This window comes from Tachypleus tridentatus, chromosome 9 (genome assembly GCF_004210375.1).
Source record: "Tachypleus tridentatus isolate NWPU-2018 chromosome 9, ASM421037v1, whole genome shotgun sequence".
Taxonomy (NCBI): Eukaryota; Metazoa; Arthropoda; class Merostomata; order Xiphosura; family Limulidae; genus Tachypleus; species Tachypleus tridentatus.
The window spans coordinates 67,827,579-67,854,664 of record NC_134833.1 but is presented as its reverse complement, the minus strand read 5'-3'; the positions used below and the strand labels follow the sequence as shown (position 1 = coordinate 67,854,664).

The 27,086-nt window shown below is 33.8% G+C and overlaps 2 protein-coding genes across 4 annotated transcripts in view; both read right to left on the bottom strand.

Annotated features, from left to right (window-relative positions):
* Positions 1-2,781: 2,781 nt before the first annotated feature.
* Positions 2,782-20,173, bottom strand: LOC143225399 (uncharacterized). Its single transcript, XM_076454740.1, has 4 exons — positions 20,042-20,173; positions 17,597-17,942; positions 5,752-5,896; positions 2,782-5,229 (listed from the first exon to the last, which is right to left on the bottom strand). The coding sequence occupies exons 2-4, from the start codon at positions 17,935-17,937 to the stop codon at positions 3,412-3,414; spliced, it is 2,304 nt and encodes a 767-aa protein (XP_076310855.1). The 5' UTR covers positions 17,938-17,942; positions 20,042-20,173; the 3' UTR covers positions 2,782-3,411.
* Positions 20,174-21,864: 1,691 nt separating this feature from the next.
* Slob (Slowpoke binding protein) overlaps positions 21,865-27,086 on the bottom strand; it is a 48,348-nt gene continuing 43,126 nt past the window's right edge. For all 3 annotated transcript variants that reach the window (XM_076454743.1, XM_076454742.1, XM_076454744.1), the window contains exon 14: positions 21,865-25,342. In XM_076454743.1, coding sequence (XP_076310858.1) covers positions 24,949-25,342 — 394 coding nt within the window. In that variant the 3' untranslated portion in view covers positions 21,865-24,948. The remainder of the gene's footprint in view (positions 25,343-27,086) is intronic.

Below are 27,086 nucleotides of genomic sequence, written 5' to 3'. Positions count from 1 at the left end.
ACACACATCCACATAAAATTTTATGTAAATTGAACAACAAATAAACTGTTTATAAACAAATAACCAAACATAGGAGGGGCAGAAAGTGTTTGTGCATCTACTTTAATGGTCAGTTGTGTAGCCTTTCAGGTGAATTACTTGGCACAATCTCTCCTTATAGCCCTCCATAATCATTTGACAGTACTCGACTGGTATTTTCTTCCATTCTTCTTTACAGAAGGCCTCCAACTCTTGCAAGTTTTTCGGATGACGCTGATGAACCCTAGTCTTCAACTCATGCCAAACGTTTTCAATTGGGTTGAGATCAGGTGACTGTGATGGCCACTCCAGAAAGCTTATATGGTTCCTCTGCAACCAAGATTGCACATATTTCGATGTGTGCTTAGGGTCATTGTTGTGCTGAAAGATCCAACGATGCCCAAGCCGCAAGTTCTGAGCATTATTCTTGATACAAGTGCCTAATATATCAACGTACTCTTCTTTTTTCATGATTCTGTTGATGCGGTGAAGGCTGCCTACACCAGAAGAGCTAAAGGAACCCCATAGTATGATCGAGCCACCTCTGTGTTTAACTGTATGGATGGTGTTCTTTGGAAGATTTTGTTTCCCCTTCTTACGGAAAATATAGCGAACATCATTGTGGATGAAAAGCTCGATTTTAGTCTCGTCTGACCAAAGAATACTCTTCCAATAGGTAAAGGGTTTATCTACATGCTTTCTTCCATACCTCAATCATGCTTCTAAATGAACAGGCTTTAAATATGGAGTTCTACGAGGATGGCATGCTATGAACCCAGAAGAGGGTAACATGTTTGTAACTGTAGAGGTGCTTACTTCAACCCCAGTTTCCCTAACCAGTTTCTGTATGTCATTACATGTTAAACAAGGGTCCCTACTAACTTCTCTGAGAACCTTCCTCTTGGTTCCATCTGGAATTTTGGTGGAGCGTCCAGAACGAGGGAGGTTAGCAGTTGATCCTGTAAGCTTAAACTTGACAATTATGCTTTGAACAGTAGATTTTGACACATTAAGTTTGTAGCAATACCAGTAAGAGACACACAAGACTTGTATTTAACAATAATTCGGTTTTTTAGATCACTGGACCGTTGTTTCCTGTTTGCCATGATGACCAAGCAGATAATGACAAAGATGGCACTAAATTGCCAGAAGTACATTTTTTGCTGGCTAAATTCCAATAATTATGAACCCAGTGTCTAATTCTGGAATGGTATAATGTAGTTTATTCGCCAAACTAAACAAAATTTTACGGGAATATCAGTTTTTTCACACATTCTGAAATGTATGAATACTTTCTGCTCCTCCTATTTTTGATTATTTGTTTATAAACAGTTTATTTGTCGTTTAATTTATATAGAAATTTATGTAGATGTGTGTTAGTGTAATATTTATAATACACCACACTTATATTAGCCTAATTGTGATACTTTTTAAGTTATGAGCAAAAAACCACTCGGGACGCAGGGGTATGAACAGTTACGAGAAATAGAAACCAGATTCAAAGAACATAAAAAGTCACATTCACACATTTTCGAACACTCAAGTCAAATAAACACAAATAACCATAAAAAACACCCAAATACTGAATAAAGAAACAAACATAAACAAACAAAATTAAAGAAGCCTTAATTATACAACAACTCAAGCCCAAAATAAACCATTACAAAGGAACACCTTTATACCCACATTAATAAATATAATTAAACATCTAAGCACACTCTCTACTTTCGCTACACTCAATTACACAACCCCCTTCAAACATGTGGTCAGCTATCAGTCAGTTACCTCTTTCTTTGTGAACCTGACAATGATTGAAGAAGGTTGAAACATTGTTCGCTCCTCTACATAAAAAAGTTTCTCAACCCATACCAGCCATTTTTACATATATATAATATGGGACTGTGTTGCATAATTCCTGTGTTGATACAACAGTACTGGACTGTGTTATAGAATTCCAGTGTTGATATAACAATATGGGACAGTATTATAGAATTCTGATGTTGATACAACAGTATGGGACTATGTTGTAAAATTCTTGTGTTGATACAACAATATGGGACTGTGTTGTACAATTCTGGTTTTCATACAATAATATGGGACTGTATTGTAGAATTCTGGTGTTGATACTACAGTATGGGACGGTGTTGTAGAATTCTTGTGTTGATACAACAACATGGGATTGTGTTGTAGAATAATAGTGTTGACACAACAATATGGGACTGTGTTGTGGTATTTTTGTGCTTATACAACAATATGGGAATGTGTTGTAGAATTCTTGTGTTGATACAACAGTATGAGACTGTGTTGTACAACAGTTTCTATAAGATCTAACACATTCAGTACCATTAGAGCCTGTTCTGATCACACGTGGATATTTTAAGTACTATAACCAACAATTTAATAATGTTTTCACAGTACTGTGCACTGGTTTATGTTATCCATTTATTTATTTGTATCTTAGCTAATCTAAGCACTTTCAACTGGTATGATGTAACAAATTATTTACAAGTTGTACTTGACTCATGAGGACTCTTCTATCAGTACCAGTAGTTGAACTTTGAGGAATGTGTTAAATTTTATTTTGAATGATATGAATTCGATATGCTTATTTGTGTAACATGTACATTCAGTAGCGTCCTCCTGTGATACCTCCTGGTGTTGGTTATAAGAATTATAACTGCTCATGCAATGAATCTAGTTCAGCTAATCCTGGTCATTAATTGTGACAATATAGAATTAAAATAAATCTTTACCTACCAGGTAAGCATTGTCTAATTTTTATTAACCATGAGCTTAGTTACATTTCAAGTGTTGTTTTTCCTGTTGCTACAGTTATGGTTAAATACTCTTACATATCTCCTAATGTACACAAGTTTTATGTGGATATTTAAATTTTAATCATTATGGATATCTAGATATATGTACACAGTATTTAAACTTATATATCTGCATATCTGCTAATATTTTGTTTTCATACTCACATTGCTTGCATACATGAAAAACCAAGAAATTCCATATTATACTGAACTTAATACATTAGTTTTCTGTACAAGTTCTCTACCAAACATCATAACTTTAAAAGGTTTAATAACTTTCATACATCAGGTTATTGAGCATGTTTCCTTTACTTCAACAAAGTTATCTACAGCTTTGTATAATAATGTCTAATACTGTTCACAGAAAGGTATGAGACTGACATAGCAAGTTCAATAACATAGAAAGCACCAAAATATACTAACTTTAACAAAAATACTGGCTCTTGCAACGTCAACAATAAATCGAGATTACACCCATGGAAACTTAATGAACAGAGAAAATGAACTGTTCTACTGCATTATAATGGTAAAAACTATGACAGACCTGTCAAACATTAATCTATCCAGCTAGTAGTTTTCATGTAACAAACTCATGAACACGGTCAGGTTCAAATCGGTGGTACTCCACTAAATGACGCTTTACCCCTGCTTGAGATGAATAAACATTTCTACAAAACTTGCATTTAAAAAGCACTTCCTGAGTAAGAACGTGCGAGTTCTCATATTCCTCTACAAACATAGCTTGATGACTATCATAGCCAAGTACACTTGGTGTAGTCAAGTTCTGAAAGGTGTTAGGATTTACCATATCAGCTGGTCGAGCCATGCGACTTAAACTTTGATCTCTGTTTGGCAACTGCAGGAACTCAGTCTGGTGTCTGTCAGCTTCTATTAATGACACTGGAATAGGTATGTTGTGACCTACAGGAATCTCTAACATAGAGCTGGTAGTTTTATCAAGAGTCAATTGGTGAAATTCACTCACTTGGAGATCCTGTAAACGGTTGCTGTGAACATTTAGAACAGGTATATGGTTTCCTTGCAAACTTCGCTGATCTCCTTGGCTGACCACAAGAATTTGAAGAGAATTTCCAGGTGGAACTTGAATCTCGTGTTGTTCTTCCCGAGTAACTGGCAGGACTGATGTAGATATTCCACTGACTTGGTTTTGTATTGGAATTGGAGGTCTTGATACAGAGTACTGTGGAGGAAGTGAAGGCATGTGCGTATCTGAAACACTAATCACATGATGGTTTTCCATGGTATTAGGACCCAAAGGTGAGGAATGGTTAGAAGTAACAATGTTCACTTGACTCTCAGAACTTGGCCTTGGCAACATAGAAACAAAGTGTGAATCTGTAGTAAACGTATCACTGTGAACAGATGCAGTGCGTTTTTCTAAAAGACCTGAAGATTCATGGCTAGTAGTGTGAAACTGTTGAAGATTTCCTCCATGGTGATTAATTATTTGAGATTCTTGTCCATGGTTTGATGGAAAGTGGCTTTCACCATCTTGAGTCTGAGGAAAATGACTGTGATGGATGGTCACATTAGGTTGGGTTGAAAGAACAACATTAAATGATTCCTGTTGAAAATCTGAAGATATCTTGGGATCTTTTTCATACTGAAAAACATCCATAGACTTGCTGTTTCTACTGGAAGTTACAGAAGGACATCTTTTCCTTGGACGAGATTTTTTTCCATCTGTATGAGTCTTCATGTGGTTTTTCAGTTCCTGTTTTTCAAAAAATGCTTTGCCACATTTATCACAAGAATGAGGTCGCTCTCCACGGTGCCTACGAACATGTTTTCCCATATTTCCTCTTGACAGAAATGACCTACCACATATTTCACATACGTGAGGTTTTATCCCTTTATGAAAGTCCTTGTGCATTTTAAAATTAGTTTTTGATCGAAAAGTCTTCTCACACTGGTCACACTTGTATGGCCGGATATCACTGTGGACAATCATGTGACTGGTTAGCTCATGCTTCATTCGATATTGTTTCCCACAGTAGTTACACCGGAAAGGACGTTCACCAGTGTGGATCCTAATGTGACCAACAAGAGAGTTTTTATAAGCAAATGTTTTCTTACAGAATTCACATTCAAACGGCCTTTCTCCAGTATGTGTACGGTAGTGAACTTCCATACTACCTTTGGAACGAAAAGAGTTTCCACAGAACTCACACATAAATGGTTTATTACTGGTGTGACGGAACAAGTGTTGCTGAAGCTCAGAGTTAGATAAGAACCGCTTTCTGCATTTTTCACATTCAAAGTTTCTGTCCGGATTACTATGAACACGCAAAATATGGTTGTTTAGGGCCCCTTTGCTGGTCACTTTAACACCACAATGTTCACACTGGTAAGGATTATCTTCACTGTGGCTTAACTATAGAAAAAGAACATTTATTTGTCTTGTGGACATTATGTATCATAACTATTACAATTAAGTATTAACTGGTTCACAGTACAGTAGAGAAAAACGTTTTTATTTGTTAAGAATTATTTGCCACAATTATACTTGTACCCTCATCATAAAGATAGCAGTAAAACATGAAATAACAAAGTTTACTTTGTTTCAACCTACACTCAATCTTTTCTGTCTTCTTGTCATATTACTTTCAACAGAACACACAAAAAATATTTTATCTACTGTTTGTTGTTACATGTACAAGTACTAGATATATAATGATCCAATGAGGTTTACTACACACACAATGAGTCAATTAAATTTTAGTACTAGACATACAGTGAGCCAAACAAGTGTAGTACTAGACAAATAATTATGATTTTTTTAAATTTGTATATATTGAATTTATAGATTTAAGAGGATTATTGTATTGATTCACATTATGACAACTGAATACAAGAGCCATATATTATGTTGTCAATACTTTATAACTACACTTACTAAATGGCTTTTCCAAGAATACTCCCATCGGAAAGCTTTTCCACACACTTCACATTTAAATTTCTTCTCACCACTGTGGATTCGAAGGTGATGAGACAACTTAATCGGATTTGAGAGCCACTTTCCACAAATCTGACACTGACATCTATTAAGCATCAAAAGAAATAATCTTATCACCTACCAGTTTTTTTTCTATAAACAAAAAATTAAAAAGAAAAATTATTTCCTTAAATCAGTTGTAATAAACATACATTAGAAAAAACTTGAAGAACATAAATTTTTAGGCCTAAAATGTGTGAGTAAAAATCAGGTTAACAGGCAACAGTTTCCCTGCTTTACCCAACTGTCAATTTTTGGTATTGACTAATGGTTTCTTGGCCAGTGATATATGGAAGACAAAAGATAATTAAAACCTATTTCTATATGCTCTGATGTTAAATGAACAGCATACAAACTGAGACAGATGTGGATAAAACACCTGCAGGTAATTAAATGTGCAACATACAAACTATGTAGGTGTGGGTAAAACACCTGCAGTTAATTTTTCTTACATTTAATTGTTTTAGTTTCCAATCTTACTAGCTTCTGCCACATATAATGTAAAGTATTTTTTGTTTCGAATTAACTGGCAAATATTTTACCTCCAACTGATATATTACTGTAATTATTAACCATATACTAGAGTTAATAATTAAGTAACCCATCAATTCTGTTCTTTTTTTATAACCAATTTAACAGTTTCACTCACTAATTTGTACATAATTATCACTACTCAGGCTCCACTAGAAATATTATTGTGTTCTTCAATGTACCTTTACAATTTGTTGATACTGATCACAGTTCATGTTCTGTTTTCTAGCTGATGTGGCCATTAGCTTACTGACAACAGATTCTAACATTCAGATTTGAAATCTTAAAAAGTTAAAAAAGAAGCAGTTATTTTGTTTTGGAACTCAGTTCTTACATAATAGGTTTACTACTTCTTTCACACTGTCTGCACTGAGCTAACAGTATCTCATCTCGGTCTCACAAACAACCACCTCTTGGCCATACAAAATAATTATTTTTTAATGGATTTAAAATCAATACACTAGAGCTGTAACATGAGAAACTTGTAATGTTAAACAAAGACAGAAACATGACAATGGAAACTTATTTTCTCATCCTAAGAAAAATTCTACTTCTAATTAATTTTTAAATATACTTACATTGTATAGGTACCTTTGTTTAAATAATACAAATAAACCACAGCACAAATAAGAACATTCAAAAAACTTAAAACCTGCACCAACTCAGCATTTGTCTAAGAAACGTCTTTGTCTCCACAATACCATAAATATTCAGGTATATATCTCCCATTTTCCAGTTCTCCACTCTGAGAGACATTTGAACCAAAATTCTAGACTTTTCTTCATAAAATAGTTTAAACCAAGAATGATTCAGCAGCCACTCTGATATGTTGACATCCTTCTTGTAGTAAGAGGTCAAACTCCATGTGGCTAATTCAACAGACTTCACCTGTTTGATTGTTTTTTTTAATGAGGTTATAAAACCTTCTTTCTAACCCTGGCAAAAAAAACAAAAAAACTACAAATCTGTGAGGGACCAACCAGCTTTATAAACTGTTTAAAAGTCATGACATTTTGGTTTCATGGTTCATGATAACCCAGAAGTCATGAAAGAAAATGTAATCATAATACCACCAATAACACAGTTCACACCATTGAATATATGTAAACATATTACCACTAATAACAGAATTAACTGCATTAGGTACATGTAAACATACCACCAATAACACAGGTAACTCAATTTAGACACATGTAAACATACCACCAATAACACAGTTAACTCCATTAGGCACATGTAAACATATTACTGCCAATAACAGTTAAGTCAATTAGATATATGTATAGATAACACTAATAACACAGTTAACTCAATTTAGAGACATGTAAACATATTACCACCAATAACACAGTTTACTCTATTGGATACATGTAAACATATCACCATCAGTAACACAGTTAACTCCATTAGATACATATAAACACATTTCCACCAATAACATTAACTCCATTGGATTCATAAAAACATATTACAACCAATAACAACTTGTGGTAGACAGGGCACGGAGGATGTTCAGTGCTCTTGTTCATTTGACCTGTAGCTACTTTAAGTGTGGTATAAAGGTCAGCTTAGGTCAAAGATAAGCCCCAAGAACTTGGTCTCAGGAACCACTGGCAGCAAAACTTTACCAATACAGAGTTCAGGATCAGGATGAATACCCCGTTGGTGGCAAAAGTTCATGCAAACGGTTTTAGAGAGACAGAAATTAAAGCCGTTCGCCATGGTCCATTTCAGTACACGATCGAGGGCAGTTTGTAGTTGCCGCTCAATATATCTCATGTTCGATGACTGACACGAGATGTGGAAGTCGTCGAAATAGAGTCACTGTTTGCAACAGTGAGATAGAGTTGTTCAGTGATGACATTTATCTTTATACTGAAAAGTGTGACACTCAAAACACAGCCCTGAGGGACTCCAAGTTCCTGTAGGAAAGAACAGGAAAGTGTTGAACCCACATGAACTTGGAATCACCTGCCCATTAAAAAAATTTTAATAAAAATGGGCAAATAGCCATGTAACCCATAAAAGTGAAGGTCTTGCAAAATGCCATACCTCCATATTGTATCATAAGCCTTCTCAATGTCAAAGAATATTGATAAAAGATGTCATTTGAGAAAGGCTTCTCAGATTGATCGTTCAAGTCGAACTAGGTGGTCCGTGGTGGAGTGCTGTTGTCAGAACCCACACTGGGTGGGTGGGAGGAGGTTGTTTGATTCGAGTAACCAAACAAGACGAGCATTAACCATCCTCTCTAAGGTCCTACAGAGACAGCTCGTCAAAGCAATTAGACGGTAGTTTGAAGGAATCTTGGGATCTTTCCCAGGCTTACAGAAAGATAAGAAAATAGCCTGGCACCAGGCATTAGGATAAACATCCTCCTGCCAGATCCGGTTAAAAACAATTAGAAGAATATCAAGAGAAGCAGAAGAGAGATAGCGCAGCATGTCATAGTGTACATCATCAGGTTCAACAGATGTACTGCCTGACCGATGAAGGGCCATTTGTAAGTTCCACCAGTGTAAAGGGATGATAATAGTTGAAGAGAAAGTCAGTTCGAAAGGAAAGAGGTGAATGCTCTGCCCGAGTCTCGATGGCCAAGAAAGTGGAGGAACAAGCAGAAGTGCTAGATACCTCTTGGCCATCAGAGAGTAAGATCGAGAGGGGGACAGAATTGTAGTGCCAACTGGACTTTCGAATCTTGTCCCATAATACCTTGGAACTGGTGGTAGAAGATACGCTAGTTGTGAACTTAATCCAAGATTCCTTCTGGCTTTGACGTCTTACCCACCTAGCATGTGCACGGGCACGTTGGAAAACAATGCAGTTCGAAAGTAAGGGATATCTACAGAAAGTATCCCAGGCCCGATTTTAAGCCTTCTGTGCCATGTGGCAGGCAGGATTCCACCACTGATGAGGATATCGTGGAAAACATGTTGAGGTTTTAGGAATACATTGAGCAGCTGCTTGTATAATACAGTCAGTTACTGCTGCCACACAGTCATCTAATGATGGCTCACTCACGATGGCAGGATCAAGTTCTGCGAGAGCAGTGAAAGTGGACCAGTCTGCCTGATCCAGCTTCCACCGGGGCACACGGCGAGGGTGGCATCGACCACAGTCAGTCTCTCTCAAAAGTATAGGAAAATGATCACTGCCTAGTGGATTATTGTCAACCCTCCATGAAAAAAGGACTGACTAGGTGCATGAAAATAAGTGGAAGAACCAGTATTGAAGAGAAAGATTGTGATCAGAGAGCATACACTCCACAGAGCGACCCCTCCTATCAATAACAGCACTTCCCCGGAGGGGATGATGTACATTAAAGTCCCCCAGGATTAGAAAGGGAGAACAGCAACTGTTCAATGAGAGCATCATGGTCTGATTGATCATATGTCTCTCCAGGGAACAGGTAGAGAGAACAAACAGAGGATAAGACCCAAAGAAACACGGATCGCTATGGCCTCCAAGGGTGTGTTGAGTGACAAGGACAGGGTGGGCACATGCCGATCAACCAACAGTGCCACCCCTCCATGTACTCATCCTGTACAGAGAAAACTGCCGAAGGCTGACTGTATCGGCAGGTTTCAGAAATGTTTCTTGTAAGGAAAGTCATATAGGATGGTAGGAAGCAGTCAGTGTTTTGATATCGAGATTAGAACGTAAACCTCGACAGTTCCATTGTATCAAGATGGCCATTTTTAATGATGGGTAGGTGAAGTGGCTGGAGAACCCTTCTGTTTACGACCATGTCTTTTTTCCATACTGTCTTATAAGGAGGAGGTTTATCGACCTCCAAGGATCCTGCCCTGGGTTGATTGGGCAGGTCTTTGTTGTTGGAAGGAGATTCCAGTGACTGAGGACGTGGACAAGTGATTGCTTTGCATCTGAGGGTGGAAGAAAAAGATGTATCTGAAGAAATGCCTGTATTTGTAACCAAAGGATATGGATCTTGGGGTTTGTTGGAATGTATGGGAGGAACAGAGATGGGCATAGATGTTGATTCATCAACCTTTTTAACCATGGAGGGCAAAAGGCTTTTCATTTGTTTTGAGAATGATTCTCTTGGAGGCACAGAGAGATCTGTCTGCACTCCCACTGTAGTTGTGGAACGAAGTGCAGCAGCATATGTCCGAAATAGAGTGGTGGACAGCAATGTCTGAGCCTCAGGATAATTAATGTTATGAGTCATTTTCAAACACTGCACCTCTTTTTCCTCCAACCATTTTGGGCAAGAAAGAAAGTAGGAAAAGTGAGAACCATTGCACATGTCGGGGAACCACAACATGACGTCTTTGAGTGGCCAAACCTCTGACATTGGAAACATCGGAAAGAGTTTGGATTTGTATGACCGTACTCTGCAATTTAGATAACCTGCCTTGATGGTAGCAGGTACACGTGGTGATGTAATTGTCAAAATGTGGATATTTGTCGACAGTGTAACTCCATCTTTACAAGTGGAGATGAGCCTCACTGCAGAAACTTCTTGAGTGGAGAAACCAGCGAGAATCTCTGACTCTGGGACGTTTTTCAAATCCCTCTCAACAATAACTCCTTGTGATGAATTCAAGGTAGCATGAGGGGTAACCTCAATAGGTATGTCCCAAATTGTCTTTGAATTCAAGAGGAGTTCACTGTGTTGGGATGTGGATGTTTCGACAAATATGTCTCTAGATTGAAGATTCTTTACTGACTTTGGAGAGCCAGCAAGACCCTTTAGTCCCTTCTGAATAAAAAAGGGGGACATTTGCCCTAAAGGTTTTTCTGAAAGAGAATGTAATATAAGAAAATGAGGTACGTGTGTTACAGATGTTGAAGATTGCTGCTCAGTCTTCAAGACGTGGTCGTTTACCTATTGACTTATTTCACTATTTTATTTAACTTTTTCGTCGGATGATACATAGGAGAAAAGGAAAACTTCGGTACCCACTGACCCCACGAGCCCTACGAGGGGATGCACTACAATGTCATGCAAGGACATTGCAGCAATGCCAGGGTTTTGTGAGCACTATACCTAAACGCCAGCATCAGACACAATGTCCACAACACCCAATGAGAACCAGCCGACTGACCCATGAGGGAGGCCACCCAAAGGCTGCCCGTCTACAGGAATCCAGGGCCAAAGTGGTGTGTTAGGGTTGAACTCCTAAACCACCAGGATCCTCTCCTCCCCTTCACAGGTCGCTATACACAGCAAACACGTGGGTGGATGTTTAGATCCCAGACGAGGTAAAGAGAAAGAACAGAACCTTCCCTGGGAGGTCCCCTCACAACGTATAGGAATCCACAACGAGGGTGGATACATGTAAACATACCACCAATAACACAGTTAGCTCCATGATGTACATGTAAACATATTACCAACAATAACATGTTTAACTCCATAAGATACATGTAAACATATAACCACAAATAACAGAATTAACTCTATTAGATACATCATTACACATAACCACCAATAACATGGTTCACTCCATTAGATACACGTAAACATACCACCAATAACAAAGATAACACCTTTGGATATATGTAAACATACCACCAATAATAGTTACCTCAATATGATATATCTAAACATACTACCAATGCCACTTAACTCAATTAGGTATATGTAAACATACCACCAATAACACAGTTACCTCTATTGTATACATGTAAACATATCACCACCAATAACACGGTTAACTCCATAAGATGCATGTAAACATATAACCACTAAGAACAGAATTATCTCCATCAGATAATAATTACACATAACCACCAATAATATAGTTAACTCCATTAGATACATGTAAACATATTACCTGCAATAATACAGTTAATTCCTTTGGATACATGTAAGCATACCACCAATAACACAGTTAACTCCATAAGATGCATGTAAACATATAACCACTAATAACAGAATTAACTCCATTATATACATGATTACACATTACCACCAATAACATAGTTAACACCATTTGATATATGTAAACATACCACCAATAACACAGTTAACTCCATTGGAGATGTGTAAACATATTACCATCATAGTTAACTCCACTGAATACATGTAAACATATTACCACCAATAACACAATTAACTCCTTTAGATACATGTAAACATACCTCCAATAACACAGTTAACTCCATTACATACATCTAAATATACCACCAATAACACAGTTAACTCCATTAGATACATGTAAACGTATTACCACAAATAACAGTTAACTCCATTAGACACATGTAAACATATTACCAACAATAATACAGTTAACTCCATTGGATACATGTAAACATACCACCAATACCAGGTAACTCAATTAGATATATGTAAACATACCACCAATAACACAGTTAACTCCATTGGAGACATGTAAACATATTACCACCAATAACACAATTAACTCCTTTAGATACATGTAAACATACCATCAATAACACAGTCAATTCCATTAGACACATGTAAACATATTACCACCAATAACAGTTAACTCAATTAGATACATATAAACACATTACCACAGGTAAAATAGTTAACTCCTTTGGAAACATGTAAATGCATTACCACCAATAACACAGTTAACTCCATTGGATATATGTAAACATACCACCAATAACACAGTTAATTCCTTTGGATATATGTAAACATACCACCAATACCAGTTAACTCAATTAGATATATGTAAACATACCACCAATAACACAGTTAACTCCACTGGAGACATGTAAACATATTACCATCAATAACACAGTTAACTCCATGAGATATATGTAAACATATTACCACCAATAACACGGTTTACTCCATGAGATACATATGAACATATTACCAACAATAATACAGATAACTCCATTGGATACATGTAACCATATAACCAATAAGTTAGATATATCTAAACACACCACCAATAACAGTTAACTCAATTAGATATATGTAAACATACGATCAATAACACAGTTAACTCCATTGGATACTTGTAAACATATTACCACCAATAACAGAGGTAACTCCATTAGATACAAGAAAACATATTACCACCAATAACACAGTTAACTCCATCAGATACATGTAACCATATAACCAATAACACAGTTAACTCCATTAGATACATGGTTACACATAACCATAATAGCACAGTTAATTCCATTAGATACATGTAAACATATTACCACAAATAACAGTTAACTCAATTAGATATATGTACACATATAACCAATAACACAGTTAACTCCATTGGATACATGTTAACATATTACCATCAGTAACACAGTTAACTCCATTAGATATATGTAAACATATAACCAATAACACAGTTAACTCCATTGGATACATGTTAACATATTACCATCAGTAACACAGTTAACTCCATTGCATACATGTAAAGATATTACCACCAATAACACAGTTAACTTCATTAGACCATGTAAACATATTGCCACAAATAACAGTTACCTCCATTAGATACGTGGTTACACATAACCATAATAGCACAGTTAATTCCATTAGATACATGTAAACATATTACCACAAATAACAGTTAACTCAATTAGATATATGTAAACATATAACCAATAACACAGTTAACTCCATTGGATACATGTTAACATATTACCATCAGTAACACAGTTAACTCCATTAGATATATGTAAACATATAACCAATAACACAGTTAACTCCATTGGATACATGTTAACATATTACCATCAGTAACACAGTTAACTCCATTAGATAGATGTAAACACATTACCACCAATAACATAGTTAATTGCATTGGACATATGTAAACATACCACCAATAACACAGTTAACTCCATTGGATACATGTAAACATACCACCAATAACACAGTTAACTCCATTGGATACATGTAAACATACCACCAATAACACAGTTAACTCCATTAGATACATGTAAACATATTACCACAAATGACATAGTTAACTCCATTGAATACATATAAACATATTACCACAAATGACACAGTTAACTCCATTGAATACATATAAACATATTACCACCAATAACACAATTAACTCCTTTAGATACATGTAAACATACCATCAATAACACAGTCAATTCCATTAGACACATGTAAACATATTACCACCAATAACAGTTAACTCAATTAGATACATATAAACACATTACCACCGGTAAAATAGTTAACTCCTTTGGAAACATGTAAGTGCATTACCACCAATAACACAGTTAACTCCATTGTATATATGTAAACATACCACCAATAACACAGTTAATTCCTTTGGATATATGTAAAAATACCACCAATACCAGTTAACTCAATTAGATATATGTAAACATACCACCAATAACACAGTTAACTCCACTGGAGACATGTAAACATATTACCATCAATAACACAGTTAACTCCATGAGATATATGTAAACATATTACCACCAATAACACGGTTTACTCCATGAGATACATATGAACATATTACCAACAATAATACAGATAACTCCATTGGATACATGTAACCATATAACCATTAGTTAGATATATCTAAACACACCACCAATAACAGTTAACTCAATTAGGTATATGTAAATATATCACCAATAACACAGTTAACTGTATTGCATACATGTAAACATATTACCACCAATAACACAGTTAACTTCATTAGACACATGTAAACATATTGCCACAAATAACAGTTAACTCCATTAGATACATGGTTACACATAACCATAATAGCACAGTTAATTCCATTAGATACATGTAAACATATTACCACAAATAACAGTTAACTCAATTAGATATATGTAAACATATAACCAATAACACAGTTAACTCCATTGGATACATGTTAACATATTACCATCAGTAACACAGTTAACTCCATTAGATAGATGTAAACACATTACCACCAATAACATAGTTAATTCCATTGGATATATGTAAACATACCACCAATAACACAGTTAACTCCATTGGATACATGTAAACATACCACCAATAACACAGTTAACTCCATTGGATACATGTAAACATACCACCAATAACACAGTTAACTCCATTGGATACATGTAAACATACCACCAATAACACAGTTAATTCCTTTGGATATATGTAAACATACCACCAATACCAGTTAACTCAATTAGATATATGTAAACATACCACCAATAACACAGTTAACTCCACTGGAGACATGTAAACATATTACCATCAATAACACAGTTAACTCCATGAGATATATGTAAACATATTACCACCAATAACACGGTTTACTCCATGAGATACATATGAACATATTACCAACAATAATACAGATAACTCCATTGGATACATGTAACCATATAACCATTAGTTAGATATATCTAAACACACCACCAATAACAGTTAACTCAATTAGGTATATGTAAATATATCACCAATAACACAGTTAACTGTATTGCATACATGTAAACATATTACCACCAATAACACAGTTAACTTCATTAGACACATGTAAACATATTGCCACAAATAACAGTTAACTCCATTAGATACATGGTTACACATAACCATAATAGCACAGTTAATTCCATTAGATACATGTAAACATATTACCACAAATAACAGTTAACTCAATTAGATATATGTAAACATATAACCAATAACACAGTTAACTCCATTGGATACATGTTAACATATTACCATCAGTAACACAGTTAACTCCATTAGATAGATGTAAACACATTACCACCAATAACATAGTTAATTCCATTGGATATATGTAAACATACCACCAATAACACAGTTAACTCCATTGGATACATGTAAACATACCACCAATAACACAGTTAACTCCATGAGATACATGTAAACATATTACCACCAATAACATAATAACCCAATTAGATACATGTAAATGTATTATCACCAATAACACAGTGAACTCAATTACTTGCTGTTTGGGTTTTCTGTGTATTTTAGATACAAAATCAATTTAAAAATTCCATTTTTTTGGTTGATTGTTGTTACAGAGAGTGTTGCAACAATGAACAACATAACATAATCAAACATAGTCAGAAGAATTTATAAATTTGTACACTGAACTTGACTCTTAAATAGAACTAAATATTCTGTTTGTTTTTCACTTAGAAAAATAACAGTCCCTACTTTTCTCTTTTCTCACAACATTCTTGTTTCTCCCCACAAGAAGTACAGACTTTCCTTTCCACAACTCCAACAATTCACCCCAGAAAAAAGTTAATTCTTTTCTTTTTTACAACATCAGTGTTTCTCCTCACTACCAGTACATCCTTTCCACAACACTTCACCCCACAAAAAAGTACATCCTTTCTGTAACACCAACACTTCTTTCTATGAAGTGGACATCCTTTCTTTTCCACAACATCATTGTTTCTTCTCACAAGAAGTACATCCTTTCCTCAACATCAGTTTTTCTCCCCACAAATGCATCCTTTCCACAACACCAACATTTCTCCCCACAAAAAGTACATCCTTTCCAAAACACCAGTGCTTCTCACAATAAGAAGTATGTCCTTCCAGTATTGATTTTAAAATTTATCTTCTAGAATTTCATTCATTGTTATGCTTTTCAAGGTTCTTTTGAAATAGACTGTACCCACAAATTGAGAAATAACTTCAATGGAAGAATTACTGCTTATAAGGCATATTTCAATCCACCTCTTGAGTGCCCACATTATCAGCGAATTTTTTTATACATTTTTTACGAACCACCATATCCAAATTTCAAGGTATAAAACACCAAACAAGGATGCCTTCAGTCAAAAATTGTGAAGGCTTTATCAAAATAACAAAACGGTCAATAAAAATAAATAAAAGTTTCCTTATAAAAACATAAATAATAAACACGTTTTAGTTAGCAACAGCAATTCCATTCAAAAAAAAATCGTAAAAAATCCTATTAATTCATACAATTATGAATTAATATTACTACTATGTATGTTAACAGGATTCCTTTCTATGTCTATTGTTTCGATATACATTATAAAGGCTTAAGTCTCGTCAATAAATAGGCTTATAACAACAGTTTTACTGATTTAATTTCATGCTTATTAGTTTCAAACAGACTTGATCTAAATTTAAAGTAATTTTTCGTAAAATTTAATGATGTATTCATTGATCATACATATACTATTTTCATTCTATAGTTCGCTATTATTTGAAATAAACTACGTTAAAACAAAAATACGTAAAACTAAAAGTAACATTATAAAAGCAAACGAAGCAGTGTACCTTCTGTTCTTTTTTGATGATGTCGCTTTTGATTGATCATTTTTGTCTGAATCTCCTTCTGTATATTGTCCATCCTGTAGTTTTGAAAATTTAGTCTTTGTTTTAATTTGACAGGAATTGGCTGGAGTATCTTCACTATCCGAATGATCATTTAGTATCTTCTGTGGGACAGTTAGCTTCCTCTTCTGGCGAGGACGTAGACCCATCCTTGGGCCATCATTAGTTTTTGACACTTTGTTTTTAGAGGTATCACGAAACCTTTTGCTTTCTGTATTTCTTAAAGTTTCATCTTCAAAAACGTTCTTTACAGACACTTCTCCAGTTTTCTCTGTGTCATTCATCTTATCTATCAAACAGTTATTGAAAACGAATACATTATTATATGCGATACAAATAACTTATTATCTGGTTAACGAACAATGTTGTTTTGTTTGGTTTGTTTTGAATTTTACGCAAAGCTACACGAGGGCTATCTGTGCTAGCCATTCCTAATTTAGCAGTGTAAGATTAGTGGGAAGGCAGCTAGTCATCACCATCTACCGCCAACTCTTGGGCTACTCTTTCATCAACGAATAGTGGGATTGACCGTTACATTATAACACCCCCACGGCTGAAAGAGCGAGCAAGTTTGGTGTGACGGGGAATCGAACCCGCGACCCTCGGGTTACGGATCAAGTGCCTTAACCACCTGGCCATGCTGGGCCAAACAATATTGTATTGCATGTCTTTCCCATTTGATAGAATTATATTAAATATTACACATCTCAAACAGCAAGTTCTTTCTACTAAACAAAAGAAGTATGCAAAGTTTGAGGTTCTTAAAAGGTTTGTGAAATATATTCATAATGTGTTTCTTATAAGAAACTGAGTCAAAACTCATTTACATCTTCCCATCCCCTTCAGAGAATTTGTTGCTTTATGGTGTTAAACGAATATAATTTTTCACAAAGGCGGTAAAATCTGTAATATATGTTTTGAAATGCCTGTATAAATTTTAGATCAGTCAACCCTGAATACATAGCAATTTGAGTTGTTAAATAATGCCTCCCTAGAAAATGTTGAGAGAGGGGGATATTGTCTTTCAGATCAGTTGGTAGAGTAAACATTAAACACCATCCGCAGCTGCGCTATAACTATATAACCATAACCTTTCTTTGTGGGCCAGAAATAAGGAAAGCTTATGTTTTGTGCCTCATGGTGAAAGTGGTTTTATTTAGATCACAAATAATAAACGTCTGTATAATCTAAATTAATTCAAATACGTTGTTTCCTATGGTCTTCTAGTTGTATCATCCCCCCTTACGTCACTCAGCTTCAATATATTCTCAAACCTCCTGGTTTATTTGTATCGAATAATCGCGAAGGCTATGCAAAAGCACTCTGTGCTAGCTCACTCTAATTTTGAATTGACAGATTACAGGAGAGGTAAATAGTCAACAGCATCCTCCGCCAACTCTTGGGCTACTCTAATCGTAACTCTTATACATATTATTTTGCATCCACCCATATTTAGCGGCAAGGGGTCGAAACCAGTAGCCCTTGGATTCACTATCTTAAACACTAACAACTTAATCACATCCAACCCCGACAATGTTTCTATAAAATCCAAAAGGAGGCGTTAAGTTGAACTGATGATTTGTTTTCCAGTTTACGTTACTAAAGTTTTTAAAATATTAATACATTTTACAAAATAATATTTTGTACTATTTTACTTATAATTCTCTGTACTTTGAATATATTAGAATTATTTTCAGGAAAGGCAGTAACCCAGTGTTTATAAATATAAATAAATAAATTAAAACTGCGCAAACATATAGTAGCAACGAAAACAGACACGTTTAATTCCGATGAAATATATATCAGTCCCTTAATAAGTTTTTAAATTTATTTTGGATTTTTATTTGACAGTATTTAGTACTAGTTTCTAAAATTAATAATAGGGTTTTAATATTATATTTCGGCTACATTTATTGATGATACTTATGTAATTAAGTTATAAATATAGTATATATAAATTACTTGTATCTTTTTTGAAAAATTATAATTATTAGCCGCCAAGTGCGACCTCCACCAATGTCAAAATTCTGACAATGTGACAACTGATAATTTTACTTATTTCGAGTAATAATTACGAATACACCTTTTCTCAGAAATACCACCTTAAAAATACATCTGATTATATTGTTGCAGATAGCTTAATATATGAAAATTCAATATATTATCCATATATATGTAATTTCACTTTCGAAATACATGTCACACGACCATTTTTGATTAATCGTAGTATACGTAAAGACAGGCCTCGCCCTTAGAAAGAAGTAGGCCTACTCTTTGATTTCGATGTCAAAGGAACACGATAGATGTTCGCTTTAACAAAAAAATCACGCATATAAAAGTAATTAATTTGAGTTATGTAATAAATATAATAATTACAGTAATCTGTACCTTTTTGTTTCGAAATTTAGTAGTTCTGCAAAAGTTTTTTCATCACGCAACCCACGCTCAACCACCATCATACACGAACAATAGTGTAGCTATTAAGTAATGGCCACGCCTTATCCGATTGTCCTGTCACCTGGTGTTCAAAGTACATATGTATTTTAATTTTCTTAACAAGTAGCACAGTGTTATACAATGTTTTGTAGAGCCAAACAATATATTATCTGTGCTCTGTCCACATCGAGAAATCGAGCGCCAAATTTTAACGTTGCAATTGTGTAAATATACCGCTGATCCATCATAGGCGTTTATAGTATTTTGCCTTTGATGTTAAAGCCTGTAAATCTTAATATCGACAGAAAAAGCTAAGTATAGGTTATCATGGCCTATTATTACTATACATACAAGTAAACTGTTGCCATTTTTGCTCTTCGTTTTTTCACATTCTTTATTTGCGTATTAGAGTATAAAACATGCGTGTAAAAAATAGCATTTCAGATCCATTTTTTCTCCCCTCAGTCACAATCCAATTAACTTTTCGATCAATAATAGAACTGAGATGTTATTTCATTCACATTTTTTATTTTGTGCCATAATGGACAAAATTAAGAGGAATGTGAGGAAAAAAAGTGTAGTTAACTTGTTTTTAAACAATTTTTCGGCGTTTTTACCTTATCTTTCAACATTTTAAACTGCTTAAATAAATACCAAAGGCTGACTTGCGCAACAACGATAAGAATATCGTATCACAAAGCTGTATTACGATTATATCGATACAGCGCTCGATTAGATTTATATACATCTACGAAATTTGACAAGCTTTCAAAAAATTCAGTTTTGTAGAGAAAACCAGAATTAACTATATTTACTAAAAATTAATAATTCAGTAATGGAAAATGAGTATTTATTACTACACCTCTTCATTTCTTTTATCAAAAATATTACACCTAAAGTAAATTTAAAAAAATAACAAAATAGATATTAAATTTTACTTTTCTTGCCACCTGACTTTTAATTGATCAAATCCGAGAATGAACATAAAACATTGTAACGAATGGAGTACTTAGTTTTATCTATATTACTAGCATTGTCTTATCTATCAAACTTCTGTACAGATACACACAGTTTTGTAGTTACGGAGTTAATTCTCGTCTCTCATTGTTCTGTGCGTGTGTTTTGTTATAGCAAAGCCACATTGGGCTATCTGCTGAGTCCACCGAGGGGAATCGAACCCCTAATTTTTTCGTTGTAAATCCATAGACTTAACGCTGTACTACCAGGGGATTCTCACTATTCAGCGAAGTTAATTATTCCTGGTATTGAACGAATTGTGTTTATTAATGTCTTATGGGAGACAAAGGAGATCTGAAGTTTTTTGTTTTTTTATACATCTGGACAAATTAACAGGAAAATAAATAAAATTGATTTGCCATTAATTTATTTTTATTACAATTTTTAGGTTTAATGATTTTCCAGTATCTCGCCGATGGTTTTATAATGCTGAAAACTTAAGTTACGTACGTTGTGTAGCGTTCAACGTTTAAGCTTACTTTTGTTGCTGTTTGCAGGAATGATTTAACGCTTGGTTACTTTCCTTTCTTACTAAATTCTTAAAGTTAAATATTTTAGTAATTTTGAAAATGCTAAATTTCAAATGTTGTTTATATGATACATTGTCAAGAAAAAAAATTCAAACGTGTTTGACAGGATTTGAAATATTTTGTTATAATATTTTGTGTTATTAAATTGTGTTGATCAAATTAGTATATTTCCTCGAGTCGGTATAATATTAAATATTTAATTTAAAAAAAGCATCAGATAAATCAAAAACAGTTTTGTAACCAGTTTTATTTCATAAATTTGACTTAAATTTCTAATATTGAAATTAACAATATCTAGTACAAAAATATAAACTTGCTCTCTCCAACACGTAACAAAACGTTTCACAGAACTTTTAAACACGTATTGGCATTTATACAATTCTAAATAACATAACAAAAAAAAAACTTAATTGTATAATTTAGTTTAAGAAAGAAAAAAATGTTTAATTTTATGAAGTTCTAGATAAACTGATCACATCTAAATCTACATCATTTAGTGTATATTTTTATACTAAAGATCCACTAGGTAGCGCATTAATGTATATATATTTTCAATGAAAAAACATTTGAGCGCATTTAAAGACGGGTACGTTCATTTTCAGCTCTATAGAATGGATGTAGGTTTTTGGTCATTTATTGACACTAACTCAGTTCAAAATAAAAATATAAGGCACAACAGCTGAATGTGTATTTCCAGTAAGAGAATTAATGAATTTTTTAAAAATCGGACAAATTATAACTAATCTTTCCACGTGTAGTTTCTTTGTAAGGATTGCAAGTCAAAATACTGAGAAAGGCTTGATCAATGTAATTTAGTTTTGAAGAAGCATTTAGGGTTTGAAAACAGGAGAAAAAACTAGTCTATTATTATGGCTTTGAATATACTATTAAATAAGACGTCTTTATAAATATTTCTAGTCTTAACTTTGGATAAAGGCAGCAGCATTTTAAATTGATTAGTAGGGCAAGAGATATCAAATCAAATCACTTTATTAGCAGATAAGGCTGATATTTTGTTTCGTGCTCAAATAAACAAGGCACACAAATATGGAACTATGAGTAAATATCACAGCTTTTACTCAAACCATAGGGAACAGATATACAAAACTAACTTTCACCAACAGTACTGTTTCTATAACAAATATAAAACAATAAGGACAACGTTTCAGAATGTAGCTAAGCAAAGCCAATAAAAAAAATTATACAAATCCTATGGTTTGAACTTCTCACTTGAAGAATGCAGTATATTTTACTTATAAATTTCTTGGTGGCATTACTTGCCCAAGAACCTTCTGGTTGAGAGATTTATTCTACATTAATTCTTTAGCAAAAAAGTTACAATCTATTACATGCAGGTTACTTGTTACATCTAATATTTCATAAATAAAGAATTTGTAATAATAATCTGTTACATCTAGTATTTCATGAAGAATTTTTGGGCTTTGTTTCAAGTTCTGACCATTAGCTGATGTTTCAAATTGATGGCTAGTGTACAACAGAATATTTTAATGAGCTGAAAGAATACTTAAACAATGCTTGAAAATATGACAATTTAAAAAGACTCATACAAAAATACAAGGAATAAGGTCACATGAAAAGATAATTAATGTTACAAAATAAAGTTAACTGAAACTTAAGAAACATAACCAAAAATAATAAAATCTAGCACTACTAATAACAAACGTTCAACTGACAAATCTTATTAAGGTACAAAAAGTTGATTCAGTACATCGAAGTTCACTGACAGCTCATCTGCCAGTTGTACATATCAAAACAGATAACTTTCTATATTCTTCGTTGCATTGAATACTAAAAGTTTAAGCTACAAGTTCTGTTTTTATTTTGTAAACACCCTAACAAAAAACAAAAAAAAACTTTATGACCACTTTTATACATACATATGTTAATGCCAGCTGAAATGTATTTTGAGCAAGTGTGGCAGATATGAGAGAAGTAACTTAGTAAGATATGTTGTCATTTACAATAGTAATTTTTGTTGTAGATTTTATGATAAAGTATTTCGTATTAATTTCTTTTAAGCTTAATACTAAAATATAGCACAGGCATGATATGAATATATATGCAAAATTAAACTGTTGGTTTAAAAATAAAGATAGTTCCCCCCATATAACAATATCAAAGGAACTACCTGTAAAACAGAAGTTAAAAATTGCACATTATTACATGTTCCAGGTGGACTTAAAATTTATTCCTAAATTTTAGCTTAAGTAAACTAAAAATGTATGAACACATTACCTCATTACACTGTACCACAGTTTAAGTTATTAAATATCATAGAGAATGAAGCAATGAACAAGTAAAGGTGTTTAAAATAAAATTTGTTACAACAAACCATCTATGGAAAACGTTAGTCTTAGATACCTGATATTGCATTCAAAGTTGATAGTATATAGTTTAGTATTAGACAAAATTATGTAACACATTTTCAAAGTATAAGGAATGGTTCTGTTAAGACAATTGTTCTGAAATGTTCACTTCATTTGGTATTTCACTTACTTATATTTGACAAATATTATGAAAAAGATGTTGGTGGTTTTCCAGCTACAAGTACTTCAGATACACTCATTTTGATAACAAACATTGTCCTAGTTTAGTTTTTTCTATTGCTACTAAAACAACTTTAAAATTACCCATAGTGTTTTAAAACAATTTAAAAACTAAATACTGTACATTTTCCAATTATGGCATCAAGATACTATGCTATTCTGATTTTGTGCAATTCTGAAAGTCCCCACCCATTTATCAAACACAAAATAAGCACCAAGTTGGTTGATTTATTAACAGTTATGTTTTCTGTATTTTAAATCAATAAAATAATCACGTGAAGTTCTTAATACAGTTTTTGTAGTAAATTATCTTAAGTGTATTTTTTCAGTGCAACAGTTACTTAAGTGATTAAATACAACAATCAGCATACAAATACTAAGATGAAACATTAGTCACATGTTGAATGCAGTATTCCCACCAAATGCTGTTTTAAGAAGTTAATATATTATATTATCAATAAATAAACGAGCAATTCCCTAAACAGAAATGCTTAAGTTGTTTGCTGTCAACACTTTATGCAATACATTAACTGTAATTCATCATTGATTTCTGAAGTCAGACTGCTTTGTTCTAATTACATTGCAGTCACTCTGTTAATACTTTCTGAATGTGGTATTTGCTACTTTAGTAATCTCACTATATGTTAGGCCCCTCTTTGTTAAATTTAGATATATTTTTATAAAAAGGTCAGATTTCTTAACTTTCAAAATCATCACTGTCTCGTCTTTAACAAATTACATTAATTTAAGCATCTGAAGGTCTTTCATCTGACAAAGACTTGCGCAACTTAGATTTCTGAGTAATTTCTGCTAGTAGCTGACTATGAATGTGAATACTTGTTGGAAAGAAGGGACTAGTGTCTTCACTAGTCGATGCTTGTGGTGTTGTCGGGGGTGTGAAGTAATCTACTGATCCACTAGTACTAAAACTGGCCATTGTTAATGATGACCCTCCACTCTTACTCTTCTGAAATTCTAGTCTTCGAGCTTCTGCCCCTGGTTTGGGTACAACAGGACTTAAAGGAGATGACACTGTTGGCTGCGAGTGTGACATCACAGTTTTAACTGTTGGACCCGATATGTCGTACACTGTTGGTAAAGTCCCAGACACTGGGATCTTAACATGCACCTTAGATCCTCTAGTGTAAGAACAACAAATTATTTTAAACAAGTGTAAAATAGTGTATTTCAAAAACGAATTGTAGGCTAAAACCATTTGTTTCAATACTGCCTTTGTCAAAATGCAAGTTATGACTATATAAATTGTTATTGTATTTACTGAATAAATACATTCACTATACAACCTATAAATAATACCTGTATTTCAACTGAAAACAAATAAGTTGAATAAAATATTCCATTAGAGAGGGTATTACAATGCAGTATGGCTTAAGAGGTGTGTGTGGCTAGGGTATTACAAAGTGAAGTGTCCATCAATTTAGATTGGAACATGGGATCTTTCACAGCATGGCTTAAGGAGGTGTGCATGCATGTGTGGATAGGGCATTACAAAGTGGTGTCCATCAAGATGGATTTGAACATTGGATCTCTCACATAGCAGGCAAGTGCTCTACAAACTAAGCTGAAGAATTTAGCTATGTTTTATGATATAGTTTTATCAGACTTTGATGTTAATTCTGTTAAATCTTATGATGTAATACTGGGAATTCTAAACTACATCAAACATTGTAAGCTTCTTTAGGAACAGCAGAATTTGTACTTTTAACTAACTATATAACCAAGGATTTACAAATTCAAATATTAATATTAAAGAAAAGAATTGCAATGTCCAAGGATACTTTCAATAAAATGAAGTTCATATTCACAAACAGGAACATAACAAATGTCACTAAAATTAACACCTTGAAATCATATGTATGGTCTGTTCTCTTATATGGCTGTGAAAGCTGGACACTGAACAAAGATACAGAGAAGAGATTAGAAGCTGCTGAAATGTGGTTCCTTAAAAGGATGCTAAAAATATCATGGACTGAAAGAAAAACAAATGTGAAAGTCATGGAACTGGCAGGATACAAAAGGTCCCTCATGAAAACTATAAGAAAGAGACAAATGGAATTTCTAGGACATCTGTAGGAAGAATGGGATAGAGAAACAGATGCTATGTGGAAAAATAGAAGGGAGGAAAAGCAGAGGGTGTCAAAGAACTAAATATATCGACAGCCTCAATAACTATGTCACTAAGAACTCAATGAGCAACATCGAGTTGATAAGGAGGACTGACAACAGAGAAGTCTGGTATGCCATGGTCGTCGATGTCTGCCGCAGATTTGACACATGAAGAAGAATATTAATATGGGAAGCCTAACCTATCATTTGATTCACTATATGCCACTAAGTTATCCCAGTCTCTAAACACTAATAGATAATGGTATGAAATACATTAAAGGATATTTAAACACTGTATTGTTATCAGAGAAAAGGAATAGATTAATACCAATTCCATCACCAATAACTCTGTTAAATGTACAGAGAAAATCTGAGATTAAAATAGATTTTAGTAATCTTTACACAAATTTGTTATTAACACGAAGAGTAATCAACAATTAAAATATGTTAACAATTCTGGCAAGTTTTGAGCATCAGTAAATACAGACATTTCTATGACAATCTCACTCACAGAAATTACCATTGTTTTACATTAAATTCTATTAGGCTATATCTTTTCATATAACAACAATTTTGCCAGTTTCTTTCAACAAATTCAAGGGATATCTACACAAGACAATTTCAATCCACAAATTACAATTTATATTTATTCATACTGGAATTTTCACACAAATTTATGAATAAAGACAACAATTATGATATGTACATTAGACCTTCTTGTAGATACGTTAATGGAATTCTTATACCCAAGTTTCA